Source organism: Mchenga conophoros, linkage group LG19, assembly GCF_057382185.1.
Source record: "Mchenga conophoros isolate Kocher_MC1m ecotype Shallow Benthic linkage group LG19, M_conophoros_male_GT1.1, whole genome shotgun sequence".
NCBI lineage: Eukaryota > Metazoa > Chordata > Actinopteri > Cichliformes > Cichlidae > Mchenga > Mchenga conophoros.
The window spans coordinates 3,424,997-3,452,888 of record NC_140544.1 but is presented as its reverse complement, the minus strand read 5'-3'; the positions used below and the strand labels follow the sequence as shown (position 1 = coordinate 3,452,888).

The window sequence follows — 27,892 nt, the reverse complement described above, 5'->3', positions numbered from 1 at the left end:
TACTGAATCTTATTAACTTACTTGCTTTTTCACAAACTGTTTCTGCATATTTGCTTAGTGTTTATTAATAAATAATAACACTGTGTATTATGTCATGTTTTGTAGTTCATCTGAGGCTGCATTTACCTAATTTTAAGGCCTGCTAAGAACCATATTATTATTATTGTTGTTGTTGTTGTTGTTGTTGTTGTTGTTGTTGTTGTTATTCAAAAGTCCAAATAATGAGATCCTGTGTCAAAGTCATAACCTTTAACTCATGTTAATTTTGAAATACCAAGTGTGTATCATGATTACCAAAGTTTCATTTTAATAAAATTCTGAAAACTTTACCTACCTTAAAAATGTAGTTTGTGTATATATTATGGAGACACTGTTTTTAATCAGGATTTATTTCCTCCACATATCTTAGTTTTTCACCATCTGTTGAGATATTTAATATTATTGAGAGCATTATCAACACCAACCATCAGGGGGCGCGCATGTAGGCAAATGAGAACCTAGTGCGAAAAATCCTCTAAAGCAAACGAAGAAGAGGCGGAAGCGGAAATAAGGTTCTTTTGTTTTGAAAGAGGGAAATTTAAAAACTCGACGGTGTTAGTCGGAAATAAACAAAAGCATTGGGAGTAAGCCTTCAAAAAACGACAGGAAAATGGACGCAAACTAACACTCTTCGCCCCTGAATGTAAAGTAGGTCACCGGAGAAACATTTTGTAGTGTTTAGGTTGCGTTTGAAACCGAGCCTTTCTTTGATGTCAGCGTCTCAGCTGAACGTGTTCAAACTCCTATTTTCCTTCTTGCTCTTAATGTATTTTTCCGACTAAATGTTTACAGATAGGAGTATAATGGAGTAGCTATAACGCAATGTTAGGCATCATGTTAGGAACATTTGGTCGACTGTAGGTCTAACAGAGAGAGCTGTCGATCTTAGCACAACGGAAGCTTTTAGAGCTGCCACAGAAAATAATTTGAATGCTTTTATAGTTAAATGCTAATATTAGTTGTAGTTAAGGAAATATCAAAAGAAGAATCTTTCCAGGCATAAAGATTACTTTTTTATTGTTGTTGTTTTTTATTTTTATTTAGCTGATATTATTATGTGTTTTTGTTTTTTTTCGGTGTGTGTGTGTAACAAAACAAAACGAGACATCACTGTAAGACTTTCAGGCTCGATTAACCTTATGAGAGGCCGTCAGTGACTTCCGGTATACAACTTTGTTTCTAATAAAGTGAGACCTCTTTGTAAAATGTAAATAAAATCAAAAGAAAATATTATTTTTGCTAAAAAATATACGCTTGTTCAATTCAATTAGTATTTTAACCATATGTATTTAAAAAAAAAAAAGAAGCTTCAAACAGGCTGAATAAAAAATGAAAAATGCAGATTAATCTGAAAGGCTGCCTAAATAATTTAAGAGCATTGTTTCTGCCTAAATAATTGCCTGGAGTTGACACCAGGATGGTTGCTGAAGTGAAATGGATAAAACAGTCCTTTTGCCTGACTAATAAAAACGTGACATATTTTTTGGAAATGTAGGAGCAACTGTAGGCATGTCCTCCCAGGTAACAAAGAAAGAGCACGAAAGCACCTGAAAGGAGGCTTGTTTGTTTTTTAAGCTATTACATCCGTAAAGGCACCATGAATGCTAAAGGATACATTACGTTAAAATAAATAGTGTTGTCTCTTCAATCCTCAGACATTCTAAATGTATTTTATTGTTAAAGTTTACGCTGAGGGGGAGTTTTCTTTTAACTTTCTACTCTTATTTGTTTAATTAAAAAAATATATTTTGTGATGAGTCAAATTGTTCTTGTTATATAATGTAATTTTTGTAATATCATAATGACTTTGCTTGAAATATCTGCATATGTGCAAGTGGTGCAGGCCTTACTCTTAGAGCTTAAACAAATTTGAGCTCTAAATTTTATGTTGAACTTTAGCTTCACTTTCAGTTTAATGACCGTACAGTGACAGGTATTTGGGGCTAGAATATGTCTCTAGATTCATTCCAAATCATTTTTATGAAAAAACTAGTAAAAATGGGAAAGCTTAGGAGTTTATCGTCAACCTGGAATTCTTTTCAGGGAAGTCAAATATGGTCAGGTTGGAAGCATTTGTTCAATAACCCACTGCGTTGTGTAGTGAGCATGTTGTGATGACAGTGTTTGTAAAAGCTCAGTAAATGTGGTCTTTCATTTTCCTGCAGGGTTGATTCACACAAACATGAAGAAAAAGGCAAGGAGGTCGCAGGAGACACACACAAACAGTGTCCAGGAGGAGTGTGAGTGACTTTCACACACAGTTGGAAGTCAATATCTCCTGCTGCTGTTTTTTTTTGTTGACAAATGTGTATTTAAACCACCTTTTGACTGCTAATTCCAGCCATTGTGTGTTGTGTGTTAGGCTTGACTTTTCAGCTCTGTTGTGTTGTCGCTGTGGTTTTAGATATAGTGCTCTTACTGTTAAAAAAAGAAAATCAGCAACTAAAGCTATATCTTCACATTTCTCCTTACATACGTTAAAACCTTAATGAGTGTTTATGATGATGTCTTTTGGGGCCTTGAGAAAGCTTTTTTAGTTGAATGAAGGTTTGCATATTTTGTGTGTATCTGCAGGCTGTGCTTTGTGTAGGTGCAGTGATGATGACCCAGCCATGTTTGGGGAGAAAGTCACACTCAAAGAACATAAACTCTCTGTCCACTACTTCTGCTTGGTAAGACAACGCCTGCAAGTATTTCTGTTTTCACAGGAATATGTATTTTTCAGCCTTCAAGCATATTTTATTGAGACTTGCTTTACAAGTGCCTGACCAACAGTTATAGCATTAAAAATATTCTTTCTGAAAGACTTGTACAAACCAAGTCACAATCAATCGAATATAAAAATAAATAAATAAAACAAGCAAACAAAGAAGGAAATGATTTATTCTATGACCTCATTATGATTTAAGTGAATTTATTTGGTGGTAAATATTAGAGGAGGGAGCACAGTCACCACAGAACAAGAGGGCTCATGGTTTGTATTTTTCTGTCCCACAAATAAAGTGACAATGATGTATTTTCTTAGATTAAAAATGCTTTAAAAGGGTCTGTTTGTTAAGAGTGTGTCTTAATAATATTGTAAGCATGTGTTTGTCTCAGCTAACATCTTGTGGAGTTTATCAGCGAGGAGAGGAAGACGAAGGCATCTTCGGTTTCCTGGTGGAGGACATCAAACAGGAGGCCCGCCGGTCAGCTCGACTGGTGAGCAGTTCAATATTATTACCTTGCATATATTAAGAGCTCTACAGTATCTCACAAAAGTGAGTACACCCCTCACACTGCATACAATGGGTCTGCATGGCACAAGAAAGCCCACAAACAGTTTGCTAAAGACAAGCAGACTAAAGACATGGACTACTGGAATTACGTCCTGTGGTGTGATGAGACCAAGATGAACTTATTTGGTTCAGATGATATTAAGCATGTGTGGTGGCAACCAGGTGAGGAGCACAAAGACAGATGTGTCTTGCCTACAGTCAAGCATGGTGGTGGGAATGTCACGGTTTGGGGCTGCCGGCACAGGGGAAAAAATGGTGGCCACAAAAAATATTGACACGTTGGACACAATTTGGACATTTTCATTTAAGGGCGTACTCGTCTTTGTTGCCAGCAGTTTAGACATCAAATTTATACTGTTATATTATATCAAAGTGTCATATCTTCAGTGTTGTCCCTTGAAAAATTTGTGAGATACTGTAGAGCAAATACAACAAATAAGATCCCAACACCCTTCTACATTTGGTCAACAGCAAATCCTCTAGGTGTGATTTGTGATTGAAGTGTGCGGGCCTGTTTGTATTTACTGTTTCCTTGTGTGCTGTATATGTGTCTCAGACATGTTTTGGCTGTAAGAAGAAGGGAGCATGTGTCGGCTGTAATGTCAGGAGCTGTAGGAAGATGGTTCACTTCCCCTGTGGGAGGAAGCAAATGTTTGTCTCCCAGTTCACTGGACTCTTCCCGTGAGTGCTGACAACACATTAAATTCTTTAATTGTATTTGTAGGTTGGTTAAAGGCATAAAGCACTGTTTGCTAACATGAAATACTCCTGCTGTGGCCAAACGGTAGTCATAAAAGATATACACAAGCTGATTTTTCAGTGTTTGCCACACATAGGCTTTACATGCATGGGTGTTAGTTTCTTTCTATGTCGCCCTAGTATGACAAACGTACTAGGGCAACATACTAAGATTTGTCATGGATGCAACCCACATTCTCATCTCTACTGCTTAATCCACAAATGCATTTTGCTTACAAATGTGGCAACATTTAAGAGAAAATAAACAGACTTTCCAGTGGTATAAAATTTATTGCCAACAAACATTGTTACAGCAAAGAAACAACTGACCAAAAGCAAGTTACTTTGTGTGCTAAGGTACATATAGGGTTCTGGGCAGTAACTTAGCATTTTGTAGGACTGCTCTCTTCTGGACAGAATCATCTGATGTTGTGCTGGGAATCTGCAGGAGCCACTCTTCCAGTTTTGGGGTTATAGCTGCTAATGGTGGTGGTCAGAGGGCCCGGTGGCGCCAGTGTCCGGCAGCCTCGCCTCTGTCAGTGCGCCCCAGGGTGGCTGTGGCTACAATGTAGCTTGCCATCACCAGTGTGTGAATGTGTGTGTGAATGGGTGGATGACTGGAAATGTAAAGCGCTTTGGGGTCCATAGGGACTAGTAAAGCGCTATATAAATACAGGTCATTTAGGCCATTTAATGCTCCTGATTACTGATCTCAGCTCATCTTCGGGGGTCATCTTCTTAGATTGTGGGTCTGACACTCACTAATCTCTGCCCTTCCTCTTTCCATTGCTCACAGAGCCTCAATGATGGAGCACCTGTCTTACCTTCTGAAGGTATTTGACTTGTTGACATTCAGGCATCTTTATCATTTTTCCTTTACCCTGTGGGACACCTAGGTACTTTGGTTGTCCAGTATATCTTTTAGTCTGACTTCTGGTGGCTCCATCCCTTTAGTTCGAATCACCTCGCCTCTATGAAACCATTTGACCACACTGGGAATGTCTTCTGGTGTTATTTCCAGTGCCTACTCATCTTGTCATGATGTGGAGAGGCTGGATGAATGAGTATTTGCTGTTAGCAGCCCATTTATTTTTGTTGCAAGGTGGTCATGGAGTGCATTTAGCTTCTTCAGCCAGTAGGCATGGCTCGTGTCAGGTCTTCATGGTGTACAGCTCTTCATTCCAGAGACTCATTGTTGGATGTCTGTCTTTGACTGGCTGTTGACTGGCTCTTGTTCTAGAAAGCTATGGTCTGCTCTGAGTTCCACCAGGCACTTGGCTCTTTCTCCAAAATGTTCTTCCAGTATTGCTTAGTTTCAGCTCTCGGTGGGTCTCCTCCTGTGCTATTATTTCTTTGAAGCTGATAGTACATCGTGGATCTTTCTTTGGAGAACACACCATTTATTTTCTTGGCCTATTACTTTGTTGCCTCATCAGTTCTATGGTTAGACCTACTCCAGCTACACCATCTCAGTCTGCATCTAGAAGTGGTAATCCTTACTCTGTTGCTGCAGCAGATCCACAGATGTGATTTAAGAGTGGAGTCTGTCAGAGAGGCAGGTGAAACTGTTATTCATTTATCACCAAGTACTTTGGGAGTGATGTATCTGTAAAGAAAAAATTAAGAAGTAGATGTACCTCTTCTTTGTGAACCCATAAAAAACTGTTTCTGCCACAAAAAGAATCTAATTCTACTGAAAACTGAATTACAAAAATGTCCAAACTATCATAGAATTTAAAACTTAAATTCTTAAAACTTAAATAAACTGCTGTAAAATGCTGTCAAAGTTCAGCTTCAATAGTGTTGGTTCCTTTTAAAAAGTATATGCACCAAATTGCAGAGAAATTGCAAAACTCTTCCAAGCTGCAGCTGCATAAAACTGCTAAACTATAATACTGTAAATATAAAAGATAGTAACTGCCCCTCTGTCTGTGTGTCCAGATCTTACTGTCCAGATCATAGTCCCTCCCAGTCTCTGTGTACTGGGTTAGACATCAGTCTGCCTCGATCCTGCTCCATCTGTCTGGACTCTATTGATCCCGTTTTGTCTTACTCCATCCTCAAGTGTCCATCCTGCCATACCAGCTGGTTCCACAGAGACTGTGTGCAGGTACCATGAGTGTGCAGAGAGCCCTGATTTTATATGTTGGGTTGGCTATTTAGTACTATTTAGAAAGGTTTACAGGAAATGCAGCTCGACTTTGCTTTCATGGGAGCTGAATGTTTTGAAATATTCCCTGAATATGTGGTCCTGCATTTTTTTTAATGGTTTATATGGCTGTCCTGCATACTGGACTCTGCTGAATTGATTATCTGCAGTTCTACCACCAAACTGTGTCCATTCAGTTTGAGAAGATTAAATTCATTTTTTACACTCCATATTACAGTGGTCCCTTGTTTATTGTGGGAGTTACATTCCAAAAATGTGAAATCCACGAAGTAGCAAACTTAATTTTTTACAATTATTATAGATGTTTTAAGGCTGTAAAATCCCTCACTACACGCTTTATACATTTTTCTCAGACAGGCATGAACATTTTCATACTTGTATCTTTTGTTTAAACACTCTCAAAGTTCAAACCTCGTAGAAAAATAAGTCCAGTATTATAGAATGAAACCAAAGGCACCCGCGGCTGCCTTGGACAGTGTAAAATGTTTCGTCGACGTGTAAATTTGACAAGCTGAATGCATTCTGTACTGTACAGGAGACACTGCACAAGATTGATTGACAATGTTCTACAGCCAATCAGGATGCAGAACACAATGCGCTGTATGGAAAATTGCTCAAAAAAAATCTGCGAAACAGCAAGGCCCCGAAAGGTGAACCGCGTTATAGCAAGGGACCACTGTATATAAAAAGTACAATGCATGTGTAACTTTTTGTATTTCTGTGTATTTTTATTGGCGTGTGTCTGTGTGTTAGCGTCAGGCCCACAGTGCAGGCCTGTTCTTCTTTAGATGTACCCTGTGTAACAACAAGGAAAACTTCCAGGAGGAAATGCTCAGAATGGGAATATACATCCCAGAGAGGTAACCTTAAATTATATCTGCAGCGTTTCAGCACTTGTTTGTCCAGGAAAAACTGTTATTTGCTTTGGTTTGTTTTTGTTTTTTGCCCCCCCACCTGAACCCTTTGTCTGGGCTTCCTGCAGAGATGCCTCGTGGGAGTTGGAGGCAAATGCATATGCAGAACTGTTGGAGGTTTACAAACGCTGTGACGCTCTCACCTGCCTCTGCAACAATGGTTGTACACACTCTGCCAAGAGCGGGTATGGCATTTATATTTTTCTTTCATTAGTTTACAGATTTGTATCTTTCGTATCTAAGGATGCTTGTAAAAACAACATTTTCTGTATATTAGTAATGTATGCACATTACTAATATGTATTCCAAATATATATGTGTGTGTGTGTGTGTGTGTGTGTGTGTGTGTGTGTGTGTGTGTGTGTGTGTGTGTGTGTGTGTGTGCGTGTTTATACATATATGTCAAATATACAGCGGTCAGCAGTTTGAATAATGTGCAAAAGGAATAGCAATATGAATGGACTGTATGTAATGGACTGTATAGTGTTGAAGTTCCGGTAGATGAGGGTGAGGTGTCTATGAATGTCACTGTTCAGCAAGCGTTATTACATTAATAAAGTTTGGCCTATTTGAATTAAAGAAATACAGACTCTTAAGTTAGCAGAGTTTCTTAAGGTTAATATCAGTACATAAGTGGAGAAACTATTGAAATCCATCAGATTTCAATAGTTTTTCCATTCAATTAATGTTCAGACTTATTGGAGACAGTTTCAGATTTGCTCCTTTAAGTGGTGTTTAACAGTCTGAGATTAAGAAACAAGAAAAGAATAAAAACTAAGTACAAAAAAGTATTTGTTTTAAGGTCATACGTTATTTCTTATAGAACATTAAAAATGTTGTAAAATTGTTTAGAGCCAACAGGAAAAATAGTCAAGAAGTAAAGTTGCGTCTAAGGATCTATATTTATAACTGCTGTTTATCAAATAAAGACATTAGTTACTGTTAAAAAAAAAAACTTAAAATCCTTTAAACAACAGAACCACATTAGCACAGGGGCAGCTGTTTGTGTGCTAATGCTGTGCTTTACATTATGTAAGGCATCAAGACTGGCAAAGTGTAGCAATAAAATGAGTGGAATAAAAAAATTCAGTGCTGTTGTCTCAGCGGAGCAGATCTTAGTTTCCTCAGCTGTGTGAAGCATAATCATTAGTGATATTTCTCTGGCTTTCGTCATCTAGAGATTAGGAAATATTATGGGAATCACTTTATAATTCTGTTTTTGTGTTTCTCAGATGGTTTGAGGTGATCCGCTGCCGACTGTGTGGCTCTAGAGGGACTCACAGGAAATGTTCGGGACTAAAGTTGGACACTAAAGACTGGGCCTGCACTGACTGCACACAAGCGACAGATGGGAAAGGTATGGGTGGTTAATGATGGCTGGTTCCATGTTTGTAAAACACTGGCTAATCCTACCTTTTCCATTTTTTTTCATATTTGACAACGTCTGAGACAACATGTCACTCAGCTCTGCCTCCTCTTTGCTTTATAAATTGATGGAGAGATGACTAAACACTCTGAACCGTGTTACCTTGTTCTCCAGCCTCCCTTGTTAGGTCTCCTCAGGGAGGTCCGAGGAGAAGTCTGCTGTCCAAACGCCACAGGCCTTCAGTTCACTCCTCCATCAGCTGTAAAAGGTACAAGTTAACCTGCCAGTACCTCATCGAGGATGCAGGATTTGTTCTTAATTGTCACTCTCTGTCTCTTAGACCATCTTTACCCGAAAGATCTGGATCGCCTGAAGAGCTCCTGCAGTCTTTGGTCCCTCAGCTTCATCCCCCAAGTGTCCAGGTGGAGGTGATCGGGGACCAGGCTCTTTCAGCTGGTCTCGACTTAGTCAGGAGGGCTGATTTTGACCCCACACAAACCCTGTCTGTCAGGTCAGTGGCGAAAAGCTTTCCTGAGTTGTGCTTGTTGTTTAGACTTTTTGCTATTTGTCTTCTTTACTGTGGGATGTTATTTGTCCAGGTTCAAAGACATAGATCAGACTCCCCTTCCCAACAACCTCTGGGACAGTGACACAGCCAAGGAGTACTTCCTGAAGCTGCTGATGCAGCAGATACAGGAGTGTGTAGTGTTCGAGGGCCCAGATGGATCCAAAAACTTGGCGCTGGACTCAGAGGGTACTTCCAAAGCTTATTTTTGTGTTATAAAGCCATTATGCAGTTGTATGTAAATGAAAAATTTGAACAAAGACACTGACTGTGTATGTTATTCAGCTCTGCGTGAGGACCTTTATTTTGATGTCGGCTGCCTGCTGGCCCTCTCTCTGGTCCATGGTGGTCCACCTGTTGGCTTCTTCTCGCGTGCTCTCTATCAGTGTCTATTCAACTACCCAGCCAACCGTCCCCTCAATGTCACACATATGACCCCTGACACACACTTCACCCACCAGGTCACCAAGGTAAGAACAAGACAAACTTTCATGGAAGGCACAGTGGCTAAAAACGTATAAAATAAAATTATAGGTAGTTTTAAAATAGAGATCGAATCATTTCAGATCACAGAGGCAGAGTCTTTAGAAGAGCTAAAAGAAGTCATGGCAGTCAGCTGGGAGTACCTGGAACTAGCTGGCTGTAATCGACCAATCAGCAGCCTGAAGGAGAGAGAGGCTCTGGTGGAGGATTTGGTGAGCTTCACCATAATCACCAGGATGCAGCTGCCACTGCAGAGGTAAGATAAATAAACATGGAAGTACAGTAGATGGCTGTTTTCCTGCATGCACTGCAGTCCTGATCTTTTCTGAATGTCACCTAATAGAGGTGCCCATAAATGTGTATGAAATCAGTCTTAAATAGTTATAGCAGCACCCTAGTGCATGGCCCGTGTGATGTTTAATCGCTCCCGTGTAAGAAAAGTGAAGGTAATTCTCCAGCAAAGTCAGCGTAAGCATGCCAGGACCCCGTGTGCTTTATCCTAGAGGAGAAAGGGCTGCTGTGGCTTGAACTGGTGCTTATGTTATTTAGACCGTTGTTCTGAATATAAGACGCAGAGTATAAAATGACCCCGGTTTTCTTTATGGACAGCTAAAACTCCATCACTGAATATAAATAAAGAAAACAAAGAAAACAACAAAAGCTTGTCAAAATATAATTCTCCTTTTCTAATTTACAAAAATATTACCACTATGGTCATCAGAGGTGTACTGCTTTAAGTCATTAAATGTAATTAAACCTATTCTTTGAATGTGACCTCAATCAGACCTACTCTCATTAAGGAGAATCCTAATCCATCCATCTCTACAGTAACACACAAATATTATTTTCCATTTATATATTAAACTTTGTTACATACAACTCTGGGCAGATGGTGGTGCAATAGTTCACACTTTTACTCACAGGCAAGAAGGTCCTGAGTGTTATTGATCTTAGTCATTTGTTATTTTATGAATAAATACTAAATGAGTTGGGGAAGCAATGCTTAAGTGGAAACTGATGTTGCCGTACACACAAAGATTACTAGTCTCATCCTCACAGTGGAAAATCCAGTTATTAATTTAACACAGTTATGAGATCAGTACTTGGTATCAGCAGATGCATAAAACCAAGACATCGTAGCATATTAGAACGGGAAAAGCCTGGATTGGTGCATCCTAGTTACTAATTGTAGTCCTAATAGTAAAAGAAACCAAATTAAACAACACTTCCTTATAACAGCACCTGCTTCTCTTCTTTAGGTGTCTTATTTTGTATTTTTTAAGATATGCTTTTTCCATTGTAATGATTGTGGTGATAACTCTCCTGTTTTCCTTGGTCTTTCTTGTATTTTCAGTGTTTACTTTGCTTATTTTCATCCTCAGGTTTCGGGAAGGTCTACAGACTTTGGGTGTCTTTGATCAGGTGACTGAAGTTTGAAAAGAAATTTACCCTTTTCTAAATCAGTTCAAAAATGTCTCAGAGCTGTTTGTAACCCTGTTAACACAAATGGGAATATTTGATGGGAAAACAAAGACTAAGTGACTTAAACTGGACTGATTAATATAAAAAGCAGCAATTAATGTTATTAAACATCAAGATAAAGTATTCAGAAGTTGAAATGAAGAAAAGTGAAGCTAAAAACTCTAATTACATTGTACTATGATCAGGTTCAGCTCTTCCCATCTGTCTTCTGTGGAGTTTTCTGCGAAGCTGGTGATCATCTCACAGCTCAGAAGATTGGTCAGCTCTTCACCATCAACTTCTCTGAGCAGGAGGAAAAATTGAAACAAGAGACGCCCGTTGTCACCTTCTGGAGGCACTTCCTGCTTGAGTGTGAAGGTGAAATGTTAATCCTATTTTTTATTATTATAAATAAAAAATATTGCATTAGGATGGATAAAAGTGGTAGTGGGTCCTTTTCTAACTCTCTGTTTTATGTGTTGATACGTTTTCCCAAAGTGTCCCACAGAAATGATGATGATAATATTTATGCTCTAAAATGTTTATACTCCCTTTCTGTTTTTCCTCAGTTGGAAGGAGCTCCATCTCCCTTCAGGACCTCCTTCGCTTTGCCACAGGAAGTGCCAAGCAACAAGCTGTCAGTGCCGTCTCTTCTCCCTCCATCTCCTTCCTCCATCCTCTCACACCCTCCCCATTAGGATTCAAAGAAGGGAGAGGTGTGGACTGGAGGGATGAGGGACTCTTCCCTCAGAGTGAGCCTGAGTCCAAACACCTCCTCCTACCCATCACTTCCTCCTACCAGGCTTTTAAAAGCTCCATGGAGCAGGCCATCAGCCACCATGTGCACCTTCTCCCCTCAGATGGTTAAAGAAGTAGGTGGGGTTGGCTCTGGTCTGGTTTGGGATCTGTGTTTGAAGATAAACTCTGATTGTTTTTTTGTTTTTTTCCAAGGGGTTTCTTTGTGATTGACAGAGAGAAATTTGGGCAATGTACGCATTTAAAACATAATGAACAAGGTTTTTTGATGTTTTGTTAAAGAAATCACTATTTGCTTCAGCAAGAAAAACTTTCAGTATCGTAGCTGGTTGAGTGGTATTGTTTACAGATACCATGACACGGTATTAATGTGTAGACCTTAGTGTTTTCTATATCATTTATACTGAGTTAGCTGGTGTTGTATACCTAGAGGACCGACAGTGTTACGTAATACTCTTCTTTTTTCTGACATATGTATAATATTCTTTAGTAGAATGCTAGCGCAGCATGCCTTCACAAGCTCGGAAGAGTGCAAACTCACAAGCACTAGGCGATTCCTGTCAATAGGCTTCTTGGAGTTGGCTGATAAGAAGAAAGAATGTTCTGTATGTTCTTTTGAAGATGTAAATCTAGATGCAAATATCCATCCTTTTATCTATTTACTTAACTGCTTAAACAAGCACGGAATATGAATTGAACCACAAACCCTTTCCTTCTTGTGGCGCTCTGCTCCAAGCTCAAAGGTTCCTGCTGAGGATCCAAGCTGTTAAACGCCTCACAAATAGTTTGATCTTGACGGCAGCATCCGTGGATCAGTCCTGACTTGAAGCTGTCAGCGACGGGTGTTTGGGTACATTGAAATTTTGTCCTTTCGAAAAAGCTAGACTTCAATATTAAAACACTTCTTGAAGGCTGTAGTTACCTGAAGTGAAGCTACTATCGTATCTCTGTTATTACAACCTTGCAAACACATTCTGAGTCATGAGAGTGGTGCATTATTGTTGTTGTTTGTTTGTTTTTATCTATGTTTCTTTTACAATAACACATTTGACCAAATAGGCTTCAGTTCATTTTTAATGCTTGTCTCTCCATAGAGCTTGTCTCTCTTTTGATTGTATCCCAGTATATCTTAAATACATTTATGCTTATGGTGATTGAGGATTTTGTACATATTGTTTGTAGTTGCCTAATGATTAATCCTGCCTCATGTGTTGTTTTTCTGGGTTTGGAAGTGTGGGGAGATTTTTTTTGGGGGGGAGGGGGGCATTTTAGAGACAGAAAACATTGATGGCCAAAACGTAGCCCCTCATCCTGGAATTGTCCTTGGAATCCATTTAGCATTAAAAGGTCTTCAACCGTCGTCACTTTCTGTTATGTAATCTCAACATCTTTTGTGATACGGTGCTGATTTTGTAACCTTGACTTTTAGTTCAGTCATACTTTACTGTACATATTTTTCAAAAACCTCTTTTAACGAGCTGTCCTTGCTTTCCTTGTACTTTGTTCATATTTGCAGATATAAAGATAAAAAAAAAACTCTGTAATCATTATATTTTATCCAAATGTAAACAAACAAGGGGTCTATGTGTTGACATCAAATGATGTTTCGGAAGTGAAATTAACTTTACTGATTTAATATTCTCAGTGATAAACAGATTTTTTTTTTTCTGTGTTGTGTCAGCTATTAAGCTAGCAATGTAAACAGAGTTGGCAGCAGATTAGGATCAAGCATAACACTTAACATTTCATTTCTGTATGAGAATCTGAATACATTTGTCAGTGGCATATTTTGCACTGCTGTAACTTTACAACAGGACTTGTAGAAGAAAGTAGAAATGTACAAACTTTTACGCTCATTAAATTGAAACTACATTGTCATTTCAATTTCATTCATAATTTTGGCCTATAGCTTCAAAAAAAGCTAATTTTCATTTAAATAAGATGCCCAGAAAGCTGCAGAAGAAGAAATGTTAGCTGGAGCTTTGCCAAATAAGGAGAACTGTGGCTTTCCTGCAACTTTTTACCTTAGTGTCCTGTTTATCACACATAATAAAAAGCATTTACTGTCTGGTTGTGGTGCTCTTTGTGATAGGGCAGCATTTTTTTATTTATTTTTTTTACTTCAACTTCTTAACACATTGGGTTTTTCTCAAAACGAACCCAACAACAGCAGTGCATTTTGTGATGAAATAAATTGTGCCGTCCTTATAGCAAATTTGGTTTTCCACTTGCTGTGGAGGGTGAAGCAGCGCACAGTTAGATTAAGACTTGCTCGTTTATCAAGGCAGTTCATAAATATGTAAGCTATAGTTTAGATGTGTAAAATGTGTTAATTTCATTTGGTTTAAGTGTTTGTGTATAGGCAAATGTTTGTCATGCTGAGGGCAAACTGCAGTTTCTGTTTGTAGAGTTCAAAAAACTGTTGTTGATTCATTCTGATGATATCGTATTTTTGTGTCTGTAAATTCAAACTGGGTCCTTATGCTGCTAATGTCATTTGAAGTTTAAACTGGTGTTAGGCAGCCATTCTTCCATAGCATGAACAACAGTAATATTCTAAGGCAGTTTTGGACTAGTAATATTAGTTTTTGAATTATTGTTAGTTTTAGAAATTTCAGGTATTTTTTAACTGCTTTCATATGCAATCATTCAGGGTGTTTATTTTGATTGAAGTGCTGATTGCTGCCCACAGCATCGTGTTTTGGAATACGGTTTTAAGGGTTTAAAAGCATTACAAGGTGAAAAGAAATGGCACTTGTGTATCATTCTTACATCTACTTGTATGACCAGGGCCTTCTTAAATAAACCGGACACGAGTGAACAAAGGTGACTAAATCTGCAGTCTCCATGAAACTTTTCAACTCATATACTCTTTCACCAGTCTGCAAATAAATACTGTGATGGCGGTCAGACCCACACCAGGTCCTGAGTTTGATATGTAATGAATCTCCACCAGGAGGTAATGTGGCAGATACCCACAAAGAAAAATTGGTATGGCCCGGATCTGGCCCACACAATATGCTTACACATGGCCCACCTACCGCGAAGAATGACGGCCCTTTGGTGGCCCAGATCTGGTTTGCCAGAGGTGGCCCACACATGGGCCAGCACAAGGCCAGTTGCAGACACACTGCTGGCCCTGTGCTGGCCCAGAACAGTTTCAGCTCTGGCCCCAGATGTCCTTAATCAAGCCATGTAATAACAACATGTGCTGGAACATACATAATAGTGCAAAAATACCATGACAAAACTCTGTTCAGACAGTGAATGGACTGATTCTCATATAGCACTTCTCTACCCTCACATATTACTCAAAGTGCTCTATACAACATGCCACATTCACACACTTTTTCTAAACTGAGTGCTTCCTAACTACATTTGAAGTCTCCACACGCTGACTAGAGGAGAGAGGGGTCAAACCACTAACCTTCCGATCAGTAGATGCCCTGCTCTACCTCCTGAGCTACAGCCACCCAGTGTTGAACATGAGTAAACCCTCACTAGGTTTCGGATAAAGTGTACACTCACAAACCTGTCAAACCTGCATTTGAAACGCTGGCTACCATAGGAGTATAGTATTGAAACATGGCATTTGGGTCTTCTAAAGAAAATAGGAATATAAATAGTGCCATCATTGCCAGACCTGGCCCACATCTGGTTGACATACACCCTGCCATGACACCAGTCAGTCAGAAGTGCCAGCTTGGTGCCAGATCCGGGTCATACCCGTTTTCTATGAGTTTGGGCCAGATGGACCAAACCACAATCAGTCCAGATATGGCATGCCATCACATAAAGAGTGCTATCTATGCCAGGCCTGGCCTATATCTGGATGACATACGTCTTATCATGCCAAGAGTCAGCCAGCAGTGCCGGCTTAATACCAGATCTGGGCCAGACCTGCTTACTATGTGGGTAACCCTGGGAATCTTCACCATTAATAAGGAAGGGGCAGAACCTACAGATGACCTTAAAGATGTTGGAAGAATCATGAAGGTGTTAAAGTGCTTCATGACCACATAACATTGCAAATGCATTCGCCATTTTATTTAGCCTCATTTACTCATTGGTCTTGAGCTACCCCACAAAGCCTAGGTACACATTTGAGGTTTTACAAAAAATTGTGATGGAACTGGATGGAAACTGTCTCTCAACAAAAGATCTAGTTTGAACTGTTTGAATGAAGAGTTCAGACAAGAGATTTCAAGAAAACAGGGGAGCACTGAAAGACTGTTTAGTGTACCCTTGAAACCCTTGGACAAGGGTTTTTGTCCCAGACTATCAACACAACTGGAATATTTTGGATCCACACATTGAACTACTAATGGTCTTCGGAAATGATGTCTGAATATATTTTAGCAGACTTTTAAATTGTTCATATGAGGTTTTCATTTTATGTTGGTCAGGGAAGGGGGGGAAATATAAATGGAGACTGTAACAAAGATTGGCATGAAAAAGTGGGCAATAAGAGATGGACTGTGGTCCAGTCCGGTTATGTGGACCCTCAGCAAAGATGAATAATGTCAGAAACACCAGTTTTATTGTTTCACTGTGTTTTTTAATTTATGTATTTAATATAACTGAAAATGAATAAGAAACCTGTAACAGATGATAAAACACATTAACACACAGATTACATAATAACACAAACAATCATACTGGCAGTGATTGCTTGTACTAAATTAAAATCCATTAAGAATGCGGTATTTATTTAAGGTTATTTTTCTTTACACTTTCAGTTGGCATGCGCTTTTCAAACATTACTTTTAAACTATTTAATATAGCAGTTATTCCATTCACTCACTCACATCTTTAATAGTTTTTGAGCTGTTGGTGAAAAATGTGTTCATGACAGTGCAGATTTCACTCATTTTGTGTAAGTTTAAGCATGTAACGATTTGGTTATTTTTAATACAAAAAAGAGTTTGAAATCATGCTTTCATGCTATTTATGCCTTTTTTGTTGCTTTTTTTAAAAAACTTATTCTTTTTAAACTGTATTTATTTTTTTTAAAACTGTATTTATTCTTGTAGAGGCTGTAGAGGCAGGTGAGAAACAGTATTTCATTTCAGGCTGAGTAACACCATACGAAATGACAATAAACTTCTTGAGTCTTGAGTCTTGAAATTAAGTTAGACTTGTGTTTTTAAATGAACCACCCTATGTTGTGTAGCTTTCTGGATTTTATACTTATTGGACTACATACTTATTTACTATATAGGCTATACAGTACATAAAATCCAAATTTGCATGTTTTATATAACTGAAATGTTTAATTATATGGGCTAAAGAAAATAAGAAAGTTATAGAGTATATTTATATGAACCATGTGTATACTTACTGCATTTGATGTATTTTGACGATATATAATGCATATTACAGAATGTAACACCTGCATGTGTGTAAAAGCCTTTGATTTTGCTACCACATTCGATTTCCATGCCACCCTCATACCAGCCTAAGAAAATTTCTCTAGATCTGCCCCTGGAGAAGAATGTTCACTATTAGTGCTATATGGATTGATATTGCTACTATAGATGCTTAAGGGACTAGAAAGAGAGAGCATATTTCTCCTGTTTTGGCTTCCCTTCATTGGCTTCCTGTTAAATCCAGAATTGAATTCAAAATCCTGCTCCTCACATACAAGGTCTTAAATAATCAGGCCCCATCATATCTTAATGACCTTGTAGTACCATATCACCCTATTAGAGCACTTCGCTCTCGCTCTGCAGGCCTACTTGTTGTTCCTAGAGTATTTAAAAGTAGAATGGGAGGGAGAGCCTTCAGTTTTCAGGCCCCTCTTCTGTGGAACCAGCTTCCAGTTTGGATTCAGGAGACAGACACTATCTCTACTTTCAAGATTAGGCTTCAAACTTTCCTTTTTGCTAAAGCATATAGTTAGGGCTGGACCAGGTGACCCTGAATCCTCCCTTAGTTATGCTGGAATAGACGTAGGCTGCCGGGGGATTCCCATGATGCATTGAGTTTTTCCTTTCCAGTCACCTTTCTCACTCACTATGTGTTAATAGACCTCTCTGCATTGAATCATATCTGTTATTAACCTCTGTCTCTCTTCCACAGCATGTCTTTTATCCTGTCTTCCTTCTCTCACCCCAACCGGTCGCAGCAGATGGCCCCGCCCCTCCCTGAGCCTGGTTCTGCCGGAGGTTTCTTCCTGTTAAAAGGGAGTTTTTCCTTCCCACTGTCACCAAAGTGCTTGCTCATAGGGGGTCATATGATTGTTGGGTTTTTCTCTGTATCTATGAAGGCGACTTTTGTTGTGATTTGGCGCTATATAAATAAAATTGAATTGAATTGAATTAAGGCTGAGCTCATTTCAAATATTTCATACTCCTAATCAATTCCTCATATTCTATTAAATCAGTGCCTGTAGTGGCTGTTTTGTGAGGACCACATAACTCTGAAAAACAGCTGTTAAAAATTTCATTATTGGTCTACTGGAAAACGGAACTTTACTTTGATGATCTGCGTTCTTTCTTGTATTCTCTGTTAAACAGCACCAGAGTGAGACCTCTTCACTTTCTACTCTTCTCTGACGTGTGAGCTGACGTCGAGCTGGTGCCACGTCATCAGTCACTCCGTAACTAACAACATCAAACATGGCGGCGTCTGTCCGGGAGAAGCAGACAGGTTTGTTAAAATGTTTTCTTTCCTTCGTTAGCATTATATCAGGCGAAAGACAGCAGCGCTGACGGTCTGTGGAGAGGTCCACCAACCCGAAGTCTGACTGAGATACCATTCCCCCTCTTAAATAGCTGACAAACTAAACTACGCGCTAAACTAACAGGGGCTGAGCTACTTCATTAATGTTCCTGTTTCACCATTTATAGCGGAACTCGTTCATTTTTCCTATATTTACAGACACGTTAACTTGTCAACCACACTGTTAAATTATTTACCCAAAGTTAACCCGTCGTCCTGTCAGCTATCAGTGCTGCTAGCTCTACTACGGTAGAAATAGCTACGGATAGCTAGCCTCCTGCTAACTGTGAAGAAAGCCTTAAGCTATTTCTAGTTTCTAGCTTCATATACACTGGATGAATCCTCTCGTCATCATGTGATTATACTCTTATGGTTTCAGTAAGCTTTGTTGTTTGGATCAGTTTATTGTTGTATTGCTTTTTAATATTATTTATTAATATTAAATATTGGATGGACAGGAGAATGTGGATGTCTTATTCTTGCATATACTTTTTTTTATTCAAGTACATTTATTGAATATTTTTGTGGGCAGTCTGGTCAGTGAATAAAGAGATTTATCAATGTGTGATCTAGAGCTGCAGTGATTAGTGGGATTATCAAATCGATAGCTGGCAAAAAATAAAGCTAGCTGTTTACTGCAGTCCCAGAGGACTGCATCAGTAGTCTAGTTTCAAGTTAATAAATATTTTCTCTATGAAATGCTCAGAGAAATGTTTCCACACACTAAAATCACATCCTACAGAATTTCGTTTTTAGTCAAAAGTGCAACAGTTAATCAATTATGATTATCATAGCAGATAGTCATTATTGATATTTTTAAGAAACAAATGTGACAAATAAAGCCTAAAATGCAAAGATTTTAGGCTTTATTTTGTCATATGGCATGCCATATCCCCAGGCTCGTTTCACTATTAAAAAAAAAAGCATGTTAAACCCTTGACATATTTCAGAAGAGTATTTGTTGAGATGTCTAAAACAACATTTTGATTACAGAAACAACTGCTTCTCAGTTAAGCTAGTATTAATGGAGCAGTATTTATTAGCCATGTGGATACTGATCTGGTTGTGTGTGCCCTAACATAAAAGTTTCTGTGTTGCATTTCTGCAGTCGCTTTGAAGCGAATGTTGAACTTCAATGCACCTCCTCTGAAGAACACTGCAGCTGAGCCAGTATGGAAGGTAAGTCACTTTGACAGTGCAGTAACTCAACAGGCGTCAAGGAAAAACATCCAGCCTGAAATCATGACTTAAATACTGAGACTCATACTCGCCGTGCATAAATGCTCAATGTCTTCAGAAAATGCAGTGTGCTGCATTGTGTGTTAAATCTTATTTAGGATTAACTCAGCCTCTTAAAATCCACATCCTGTGTTTCTAAGAGGAGTTGAAGGGACAGTGTACGTGCTTACTGTGTAATGAAGAATGTCATGCTTTTCAAGGTGAACTCAAAGTTTAATAAATAAATACATAATAATTCTATAGTTCACATAGGCCATGTAGTCAACCTAAGCCACAATGCTGGCAAATCAGCTGATGTCAGTGCCAGCCCACATCCCCAACTCAATCTTTCATGCTGTTAATCAGTGTATGTATGTATCAGTAGTTCACCCTCAGATCTGCATTCCACTAGCAATCACTGCTTTCACATGCCAGACTTTTCACACAGTGAAAGCAGTCGCATAAATAAGTGTTGTGTGGTTTATCAGTAAGACTTTGTATTTGTGATTTCTGCCTGGGTCAGAAAAAGTCTTTTGATCTCTGCCTTTTCTGCAGGTGTTAATATATGACCGGTTTGGCCAAGACATCATCTCCCCACTGCTGTCTGTCAAAGAGCTCCGAGACATGGGCATCACTCTGCATCTGTAGGACACACACACACACACACACACACACACACACACACACACACACACACACAGAGCTGTTTTAAGAGAACAGCAAAACAAAATATTACATAATCAAAAATAATCATAATCATCGGTAATCACCACAAAGCCAGCTGGTCACATGCTCCTCTCAGAGAAGGCACTGGAGAGTCACCTCAGCTGTTTACCTCGGTTTAAATATGCTGTGGTTTTGGCACCAAAACTTTCACACACTTTTTCTGAAATCAGTTGTGTATAACAAAAAACTTGCTGTTATATAATCATTATAGAAATTCATAAATAGATTCAAAATATGAATGAATTAATACATTTCTTCAGTTGAATCTGTGAAAATAATAATTGCTAAAAATGTTTCATTTTCCTAGCAAAATATAAAGAAACAAGAGTTTTGCACAACATTGTAGCAGTTGATTATGGGGCAGCTGTTTCCCAAATTTTACTTTTGTTTCGTTTTGCAGTTTTTAACAGAGAAAAAATTTTGTGTTTGTTTGTGTGTGTGTGTGTGTGCGTGTGTGTGTGTGTGTGTGTGTGCGTGTGTGCGTGTGTGTGTGTTCAGGCTGCTTCATTCAGACAGAGATCCTATTCCAGATGTTCCTGCTATTTATTTCGTCATGCCCACAGAGGAGAACATCGACAGGATTTGTCAGGTGATCGCACACAGTAACTCATTAAGCTGCACTCAGCTCTTTGCCTGAGTGCGTTTATCTACTCTGGGAATTACAGAAGAGTTCCTTTCAGAAGTTGCAGGACCAAAACCATGAGCTAAAAGACGCTAAAAGCTCAAATCATTTTTCAGTTATCCCGTTTAATTTTCATCTGTCATTAAAGTTTGGTAAAAACATTGACAATCCCAGCTTTATTCGTTTATTCGTCCGCCTTTCTGGAGCTTGACCTTTCCTTTTTATTGAGAAATGATTTATCATTTTTCTGTGTTTGTGTCATCTGTGAGGAAAGCTCACGGCTTTCCTTCTTAAATTTAAGCCCAAGTTTCTGTGTTTTTGTGATTTGATGAGTTCATTAACCTCCTAATGCCTCTTTAACTCTTGAACTCTTTAATTGCATGAATCTTTAATTTCTCTTTGCTATTTGGGTTGATTGTGCAAAATTTAATATTGTGGTCTAGACATCCCAAAATGTGATGTCCACATATGTGGACGACAGGTTCTTAGAGGTTAAAAATGCAGCAGCAAAATATTGTTATTATCATTTATCATCTTTTAGCAACTGATGATACTCAGCATCCCACACTGGAATATTTTCTGGATTTTTGTTGTCAGAATACTCTAATACAGAACTTGCTTGCAATAAAGAACCAAGTACTGCTGCTTGGTGTGGAGGGAAAACAGAACTTGATGAATTGATCCCGATTCTTAAAGGATGTCTTGGTTCTGTTGTGTCATGTCATTTTTTTAAAATTGTGGCACATATAGTGTGGACACTTAGGGATGATCTTGAGCTCTGGAAACATTTTTGTTGATTATTTAACGATCCAATAATCAGTACTTGTCAGACTGAGATATTTTGGCCTACTACGCACTAATTTTTAGAAATGCAGTGTTCATCATATTCGCAATCTCATCATTGTGTGTGTGTGTGTGTGTGTGTGTGTGTGTGTGTGTGTGTGTGTGTGTGTGTGTGTGTGTGTGTGTGTGTGTGTGTGTGTGTGTGTGTAGGACTTGAGGAACCAGCTGTATGAGTCATACTATCTGAACTTCATCTCTGCCATCAGTAGAAGTAAATTGGAGGACATTGCCAGTGCCGCATTGGCTGCTAACGCTGTTACCCAAGTCACCAAGGTTACGTTCTTTCTGTGTTTATGAAGCACTCCTTTTTGGTGCAGTGACAACTAAATAAATGTTTAAAATGCAAAAATATTTCAATAAGGCAATGACAATTTATTAAATAACAAAAAAATTAGCAACATTTGACAAATGTAAATATTAAAAGGTTTATTTGATTTTTTTACTTTTGCTTTTATTACTATCATTATTATTATTATTATTGCTAGATTGTGGTCATTATTTTTGCTTCCTTCTCTTTGCAACCTTGCGGGATAATTTATATCAGCTCAGTAACACAGGTTTTGTAATAGATTCACCGAGCAGGTGTAACATTATTGTGTCCAGCACTAATTAATCAGGCTGATATCTGTTTGTGTTTCAGGTGTTTGATCAGTATCTAAACTTTATCACTTTGGAAGATGATATGTTCATCCTCTGCCATCAAAATAAGGAGCTCATTTCCTACCATGGTAAAACAAAGACACACACACACACACACACCTTTCTGTCTTTGTGATCTAAATCTACAGTTTCCCGTTATTTCTACAACTCTGATTTTCCTCTGACAGAGTGATTGGAACAGATACTCTTTTGTCACAAAAAACATTCATGAAGTTTGGTTCTCTTATGACTTTATTATGGGTTAACAGAAAAAAGTGATCACATCTGCTGGGTCAAAAATATACATACAGCAACATGAATTAACAATTTTGGTGACTTAGAAAGTTGTCAGTGAAATGAGCTTCATAGCATAGCCTCTTAACTTCTTGTGAGTGATTATGAGTGACTACAGCTGGTGACTTCTCTGAGGCCAGTTAAATAGGGCTCATTGGATACAAACGCTACAATGGGGACAGTCAAAGGAGCTCAGCATGGACCTGAAAAAGCAAATTATTGACTTGAACAAGTCAGGAAAGTCACTTGGGGCCATTTCAAAGCAGCTGCAGGTCCCAAAAGCAACAGTGCAAACAATTGTTTGTAAGTATAAAGTGCATGGCACTGTTTTGTCACTGCCACGATCAGAAAAAAAACGCAAGCTGTCATCTGCTGCTGAGGGAAAAATGGTCTGGAGGGTGAAGAGTCAACCGAGAATCACCAAAAAGCATATCTGCCAAGAATTAGAAGCTGCTGGAACACAGGTGTCATTGTCCACAGTCAAACGTGTTTTGCATCTCCATGGACTGAGAGGCTGCCGTGCAAGAAGGAAGCCCTTGCTCCAAAAGCAGCACCTTAAGGCTCGACTGAAGTTTGCTGCTGATCACATGGACAAAGGTAAGACCTTCTGGAGGAAAGTTCTATGGTCAGACGAAACAAAAATCTAGCTTTTTGGCCACAATGCCCAGCAATATGTTTGGAGGAGAAAAGGTGAGGCCTTTAACCCCAAGAACACCATGCCTACAATCAAGCATGGTGGTGGTAGTTTGATCCTGTGGGGCTGTTTTGCTGCCAATGGAACTGGTGCTTTACAGAGAGTAAATGGGATAATGAAGAAGGAGGATTACCTTCAAATTCTTCAACATAACCTAAAATCATCAGCCCGAAGGTTGGGTCTTGGGCGCAGTTGGGTGTTCCAACAGGACAGTGACCCCAAACACATCAGAAGTGGTAAAGGGATGGCTAAATCAGGCTAGAATAAGGGTTTTAGAATGGCCTTCCCAAAGTCCTGACTTAAAGCTCATTAAAAACATGGGGACAATGCTGAAGAAACAAGTCCATGTCAGAAAGCCATCAAATTTAACTGAACTGCACCAATTCTGTCAAGAGGAGTGGTCAAATATTCAACCAGAAGCTTGTGGATGGCTACCAAAAGCACCTAATTGAAGTGAAAATGGCTAAGGGACATGTAACCAAACATTAGCACTGCTGTATGTATATTTTTGACCCAGCAGATGTGATCACTTTTTTCTGTTAACCCATAATAAAGTCATAAGAGAACCAAACTTCATGAATGTTTTTTGTGATAAAGAAGTATCTGTTCCAATCACTCTATCAGAGGAAAATCAGAGTTGTAGAAATAACAGGAAACTCAAGAGAGCCTTGATATTATGTTCTTTACAAGTGCATGTAAACTTTTGACCACAACTGTAAGTTGAAGCTTAAAACCAAATCTGAAGCTTCAAACAGCATTTTGATGTTGTGAGGTTTTTAGATGTATATTATTGTTTTCTAATAAAATAATTTATTTGAAACATTTTATTGAGTCACGTTTCAAAGTGCTTCACGGAAGAAGCTAAATAGGAAGATCAGAAAATCAAGTGACAATATAAGAGATAAAAGTATATGATAGTGATGTACATACACGAAGAAGTCCTTCAAAAGTACTTGGCAATCCATAGTTGTCATGCCAGACTTGGTGGGCAAAACAGTTCAGCAGTTCTTTATTCTCCAGCCCTCCTTTGAATATCTTTGAGTTTAAAAATGCCAGATAGTTACTGTGCTATTGAATGCACTACTCACTATGTATTTATAACTGTCAGAGGGGCGTAGAGTATGGCACCAACATGTGAGCATACATCTCCTAACCCTTTCCTACGGGTTTACCTGACCTGGAAAAATACTCACTCAGCTTTACTGTTATGACACAGCATTTATGAGATAAATGAATACTATAGGAACTTTTTTTCTGAAAGTCCAAATCAACAAAATGTAAGATTTACGTGTGGCAGTTTGTTTAATCTAGCTATGTAGCACTTACCTGTGTTTTAATGAACAATTTAATGCTCCTCACCCCCCACGTGGTGGCATTATTTCATCCAAATATACATTTACAGAAACCAGAGAGCTCCAGTACAGCACCCACAGCCTGAGGACAAGATGTTTTGACAACATAATTTTTCCCCTCCCTTTCCAAACCAGTGAGCACTGTCAGTAGCAGATGTCACAGCCACAGCAATTGCTTTTTCTCCAGCACAGTTTGCAGCAAATTGCAGACCGCAAACCTTAGTAAATTGGGTTTGTGCGATTCATTTATACTGTTCTTCTAAAATCTTTTGCCCTCTCAAGCGGAAACATATGTATGGAAATACATGGAATTAAAGTACAAAACACAACGTGTTGCTTTAGGAAATTCTGACAGGACCTTTTTTTGGTCATCATTTTTGTGGGTCTTGTTTTTTTGAGTTATTATGATAAAAGCAGCCAGGAGATGACAGCAAAGTAGAACAGAGCAGGGTAAGGGCAAATACTACAAATAACCCGGAGCACATTAGAACCTGGACCGCTGTGTTCACTTCATGGCATATACATCACCTGCTTGGCACTAGGGCTGCCACAAACGATTATTTTGATAGTCGACTAGTCACCGATTATTTTTGCGATTAGTCGACTAATCAGATCATCATCCATTAGACGTAAAACTACAGCTTATTGCACCAGCAGCATCTGCTCTTATATAACTATCATTAGCTTACAGCTTTAAGTGTTTAAGGTCTGTGCTAACTAAAAATAAAGACAAGATGATAGTTTATTAAATTTTAATGAAATTTGCAGATTGTTTCAGTGAAGTTTAATAAACTCCTTGCCATCTAAAATATAACAGGACACTGGAGTATATTCTGGAGCATCTCACACTTCTGATAATCAGTTGTCTGCTTGACGTTTATTCAGCTGTGTAAAAACTATAACTTTAATCTCAGACAAACTGTACTGACAGTTTGTCTGACATGTGTACTGACATTTATTAAATTCAAAGGAAATAGTATGACATACAGACAGCTTTAGTCACTGAAACTTGAATGACCAACACAAACACACTTATATATATAGTGAGCATAGCTTCCTATACTAGACGTAATATAATGACTAGAAGAGACATGTTGTTTTAGCTGCCACCTTTTCTACTTAAATAAACACAGAGTAAGTGTTTCTGCTTTGCCTGTTTTTTCACTCCTGTGCAGCCATCAACAGGGCAGACATCCAGGACACAGACATGGAGGCCATCATGGACACCATTGTAGACAGTCTTTTCTGTTTCTTCGTCACTCTTGGTGAGTGTGGCTCATAGAATGACAGCCAAGGCAAATATCTGATATCTGTGTGCTTACAAATTCACCTGGATTTCACAATGTTTATTTTTTTAGCTGAAGCATTTTTTTTTCAGTTGGGTGTGTTACTGTTACAGTCCACTAGATGGTAATACAATCTTTTTTTATTATCGGGGTAAAAACTCCTCAACTTGTCAAACTCCCTCGACTCTGTCAAAACCACAGTAGCTTTGCTAGTTTACAGTAAGGACAAATTGGCACAATACCACAGTGGCCAAAGTATGTAGATGGGAGTGGAAATCTCTTAGTTTTCTGTTAACGATTTATAATCACAAATGCAATCAGTCCTCTTCACTAATGTAGTATATACAGTAATATTGTTTCACACATGGCAATTTAGATCAGTGAAAACCAGCCAAAGAAGAATGAATAAGCTTTTCATGTAATGGTGAACTCTTTTGTCAGAATTTTCTGGGGATTGTGTGTTGGTCTGTAGGTTGGGACAGCTATTCACTGGGTCGATCTGAAAGTTCAGTTAGAAAGTTAGACTAACTCTCTGACTCTGTCAGTAAAACTGACCTTTTAGAGTCAATTTTTCTTTGTAAAACTGGTCTCAACATTTTTAGACCACAATAGTCAGTATAGTATTTGAAGGTTTTTTTGACAACCTTAAGTTACCTGTAACTCACTATTTGCACATCATTCTTATTAAATAGTGGCTCAACATTGAACCAAGTAGTGATGCTTCATTGGAAGAAAACATCTCTCTGAATTCTATTTGTCTGTAAACCATTTTAACCTTCTAATTTAGGGATTCTGTTGATAAAGATGTGTATCTCTTTGGCAATTGGCATTATTATTTTTTTTGTTGTTGTTAAGTTTAATGAGACTTCATTAAAGTGTATTGTTGTTGACCAGGTGCGGTTCCGATCATCCGCTGTCCTAGAGGAAACGCAGCAGAAATGGTTGCTGTGGTGAGTCCACTCTAACATGTAAAAACTGCTCATTGTATCTCAAAGTATTCCTTCCACTGCCCACCTATGACCTCAGTTGAGACTAGCAGAGTCCCATCCCCACTATATTGCATGTTGATGGGAACCTGCTCTTCCTCTCCTGAGTCGTTTGCCAGAAACATTTCAAGGCCGACCAAAAGTCTTGCTCTGTGACCTCAACGAACTCTTCCCACACCCCAGTTTTTGCCTTGGCTGCTGCCTTGGCTGCGCTCCGCTTAGCTTGCCGGTACCTGTCAGTATCCTCCGGAGTCCCTCAAGTTAACCATGTTTAATAGGACGACTCCTTTAGCTTGAAAGCTCTCTTCACCTCCAGTGTCTACCATCTGGTTTGGGAGTTACCACCACAACAGGCACCATCCCCCTTGCAGCCGCTGCTCCGTACAGCCATGTCAGCAATGGAAGTACAGAACATGTTCCACTCAGATTCAGTGGCCTCAAGTACTAGCCCAGACTCCTCCTCCACTAGCTACCTATTCCAGTTACCCAAAGCAGAGTTTCAGCAACTGGGGATCGGACCATGGTCTCTGGCTTCAAATGTTACCAAATCCACATTCCACTGGATCTCTATTACCCCTTCTACAGGTGGTGGGTCCATAGAAGGGGTGGCCCATATGGCTTATTTAGGCTGAGCCCTTCCAGGCCCCAAGGGCTAACACCCAATCACTATATGCACGTTGATCCCCCTGGGCCTAGCTCCAACAAGAGGTTGCTCAGAAACCCAAATCTGGTTGTTTTG

General features: G+C 38.9%; 2 protein-coding genes across 2 annotated transcripts in view; both read left to right on the top strand.

The window, feature by feature from the left end:
* The first annotated feature begins 545 nt into the window (after window positions 1-545).
* Window positions 546-14,581, top strand: g2e3 (G2/M-phase specific E3 ubiquitin protein ligase). Its single transcript, XM_085256306.1, has 17 exons — window positions 546-687; window positions 2,205-2,279; window positions 2,614-2,711; window positions 3,139-3,240; window positions 3,874-3,998; window positions 5,997-6,165; window positions 6,979-7,085; window positions 7,208-7,324; window positions 8,372-8,496; window positions 8,680-8,773; window positions 8,846-9,016; window positions 9,105-9,259; window positions 9,356-9,540; window positions 9,637-9,809; window positions 10,936-10,975; window positions 11,221-11,392; window positions 11,584-14,581. Exons 2-17 carry the CDS (start codon window positions 2,222-2,224, stop codon window positions 11,880-11,882), a joined length of 2,190 nt encoding a protein of 729 aa, XP_085112432.1. The 5' UTR covers window positions 546-687; window positions 2,205-2,221; the 3' UTR covers window positions 11,883-14,581.
* A 3,723-nt stretch (window positions 14,582-18,304) lies between these two features.
* Window positions 18,305-27,892, top strand: part of scfd1 (sec1 family domain containing 1) — a 35,778-nt gene continuing 26,190 nt past the window's right edge. Inside the window, exons 1-8 of the mRNA XM_085256951.1 lie at window positions 18,305-18,421; window positions 19,602-19,672; window positions 20,267-20,355; window positions 20,936-21,026; window positions 22,053-22,175; window positions 22,543-22,630; window positions 26,057-26,146; window positions 27,062-27,117. Of these exons, the coding sequence (XP_085113077.1) occupies window positions 18,391-18,421; window positions 19,602-19,672; window positions 20,267-20,355; window positions 20,936-21,026; window positions 22,053-22,175; window positions 22,543-22,630; window positions 26,057-26,146; window positions 27,062-27,117 (639 nt within the window). The 5' untranslated portion in view covers window positions 18,305-18,390. The remainder of the gene's footprint in view (window positions 18,422-19,601; window positions 19,673-20,266; window positions 20,356-20,935; window positions 21,027-22,052; window positions 22,176-22,542; window positions 22,631-26,056; window positions 26,147-27,061; window positions 27,118-27,892) is intronic.

What these genes read in the sequence shown, in the direction of transcription:
- g2e3 (XM_085256306.1), top strand. Translation starts at nt 2,222, where the DNA reads ATGAAGAAAAAGGCAAGGAGGTCGCAGGAGACACACACAAACAGTGTC. An exon ending in TCCACAGAGACTGTGTGCAG is followed by an intron (nt 6,166 to 6,978) that starts GTACCATGAGTG and finishes TCTGTGTGTTAG; the next exon opens with CGTCAGGCCCACAGTGCAGG. An exon ending in CTTTGGGTGTCTTTGATCAG is followed by an intron (nt 10,976 to 11,220) that starts GTGACTGAAGTT and finishes TACTATGATCAG; the next exon opens with GTTCAGCTCTTCCCATCTGT.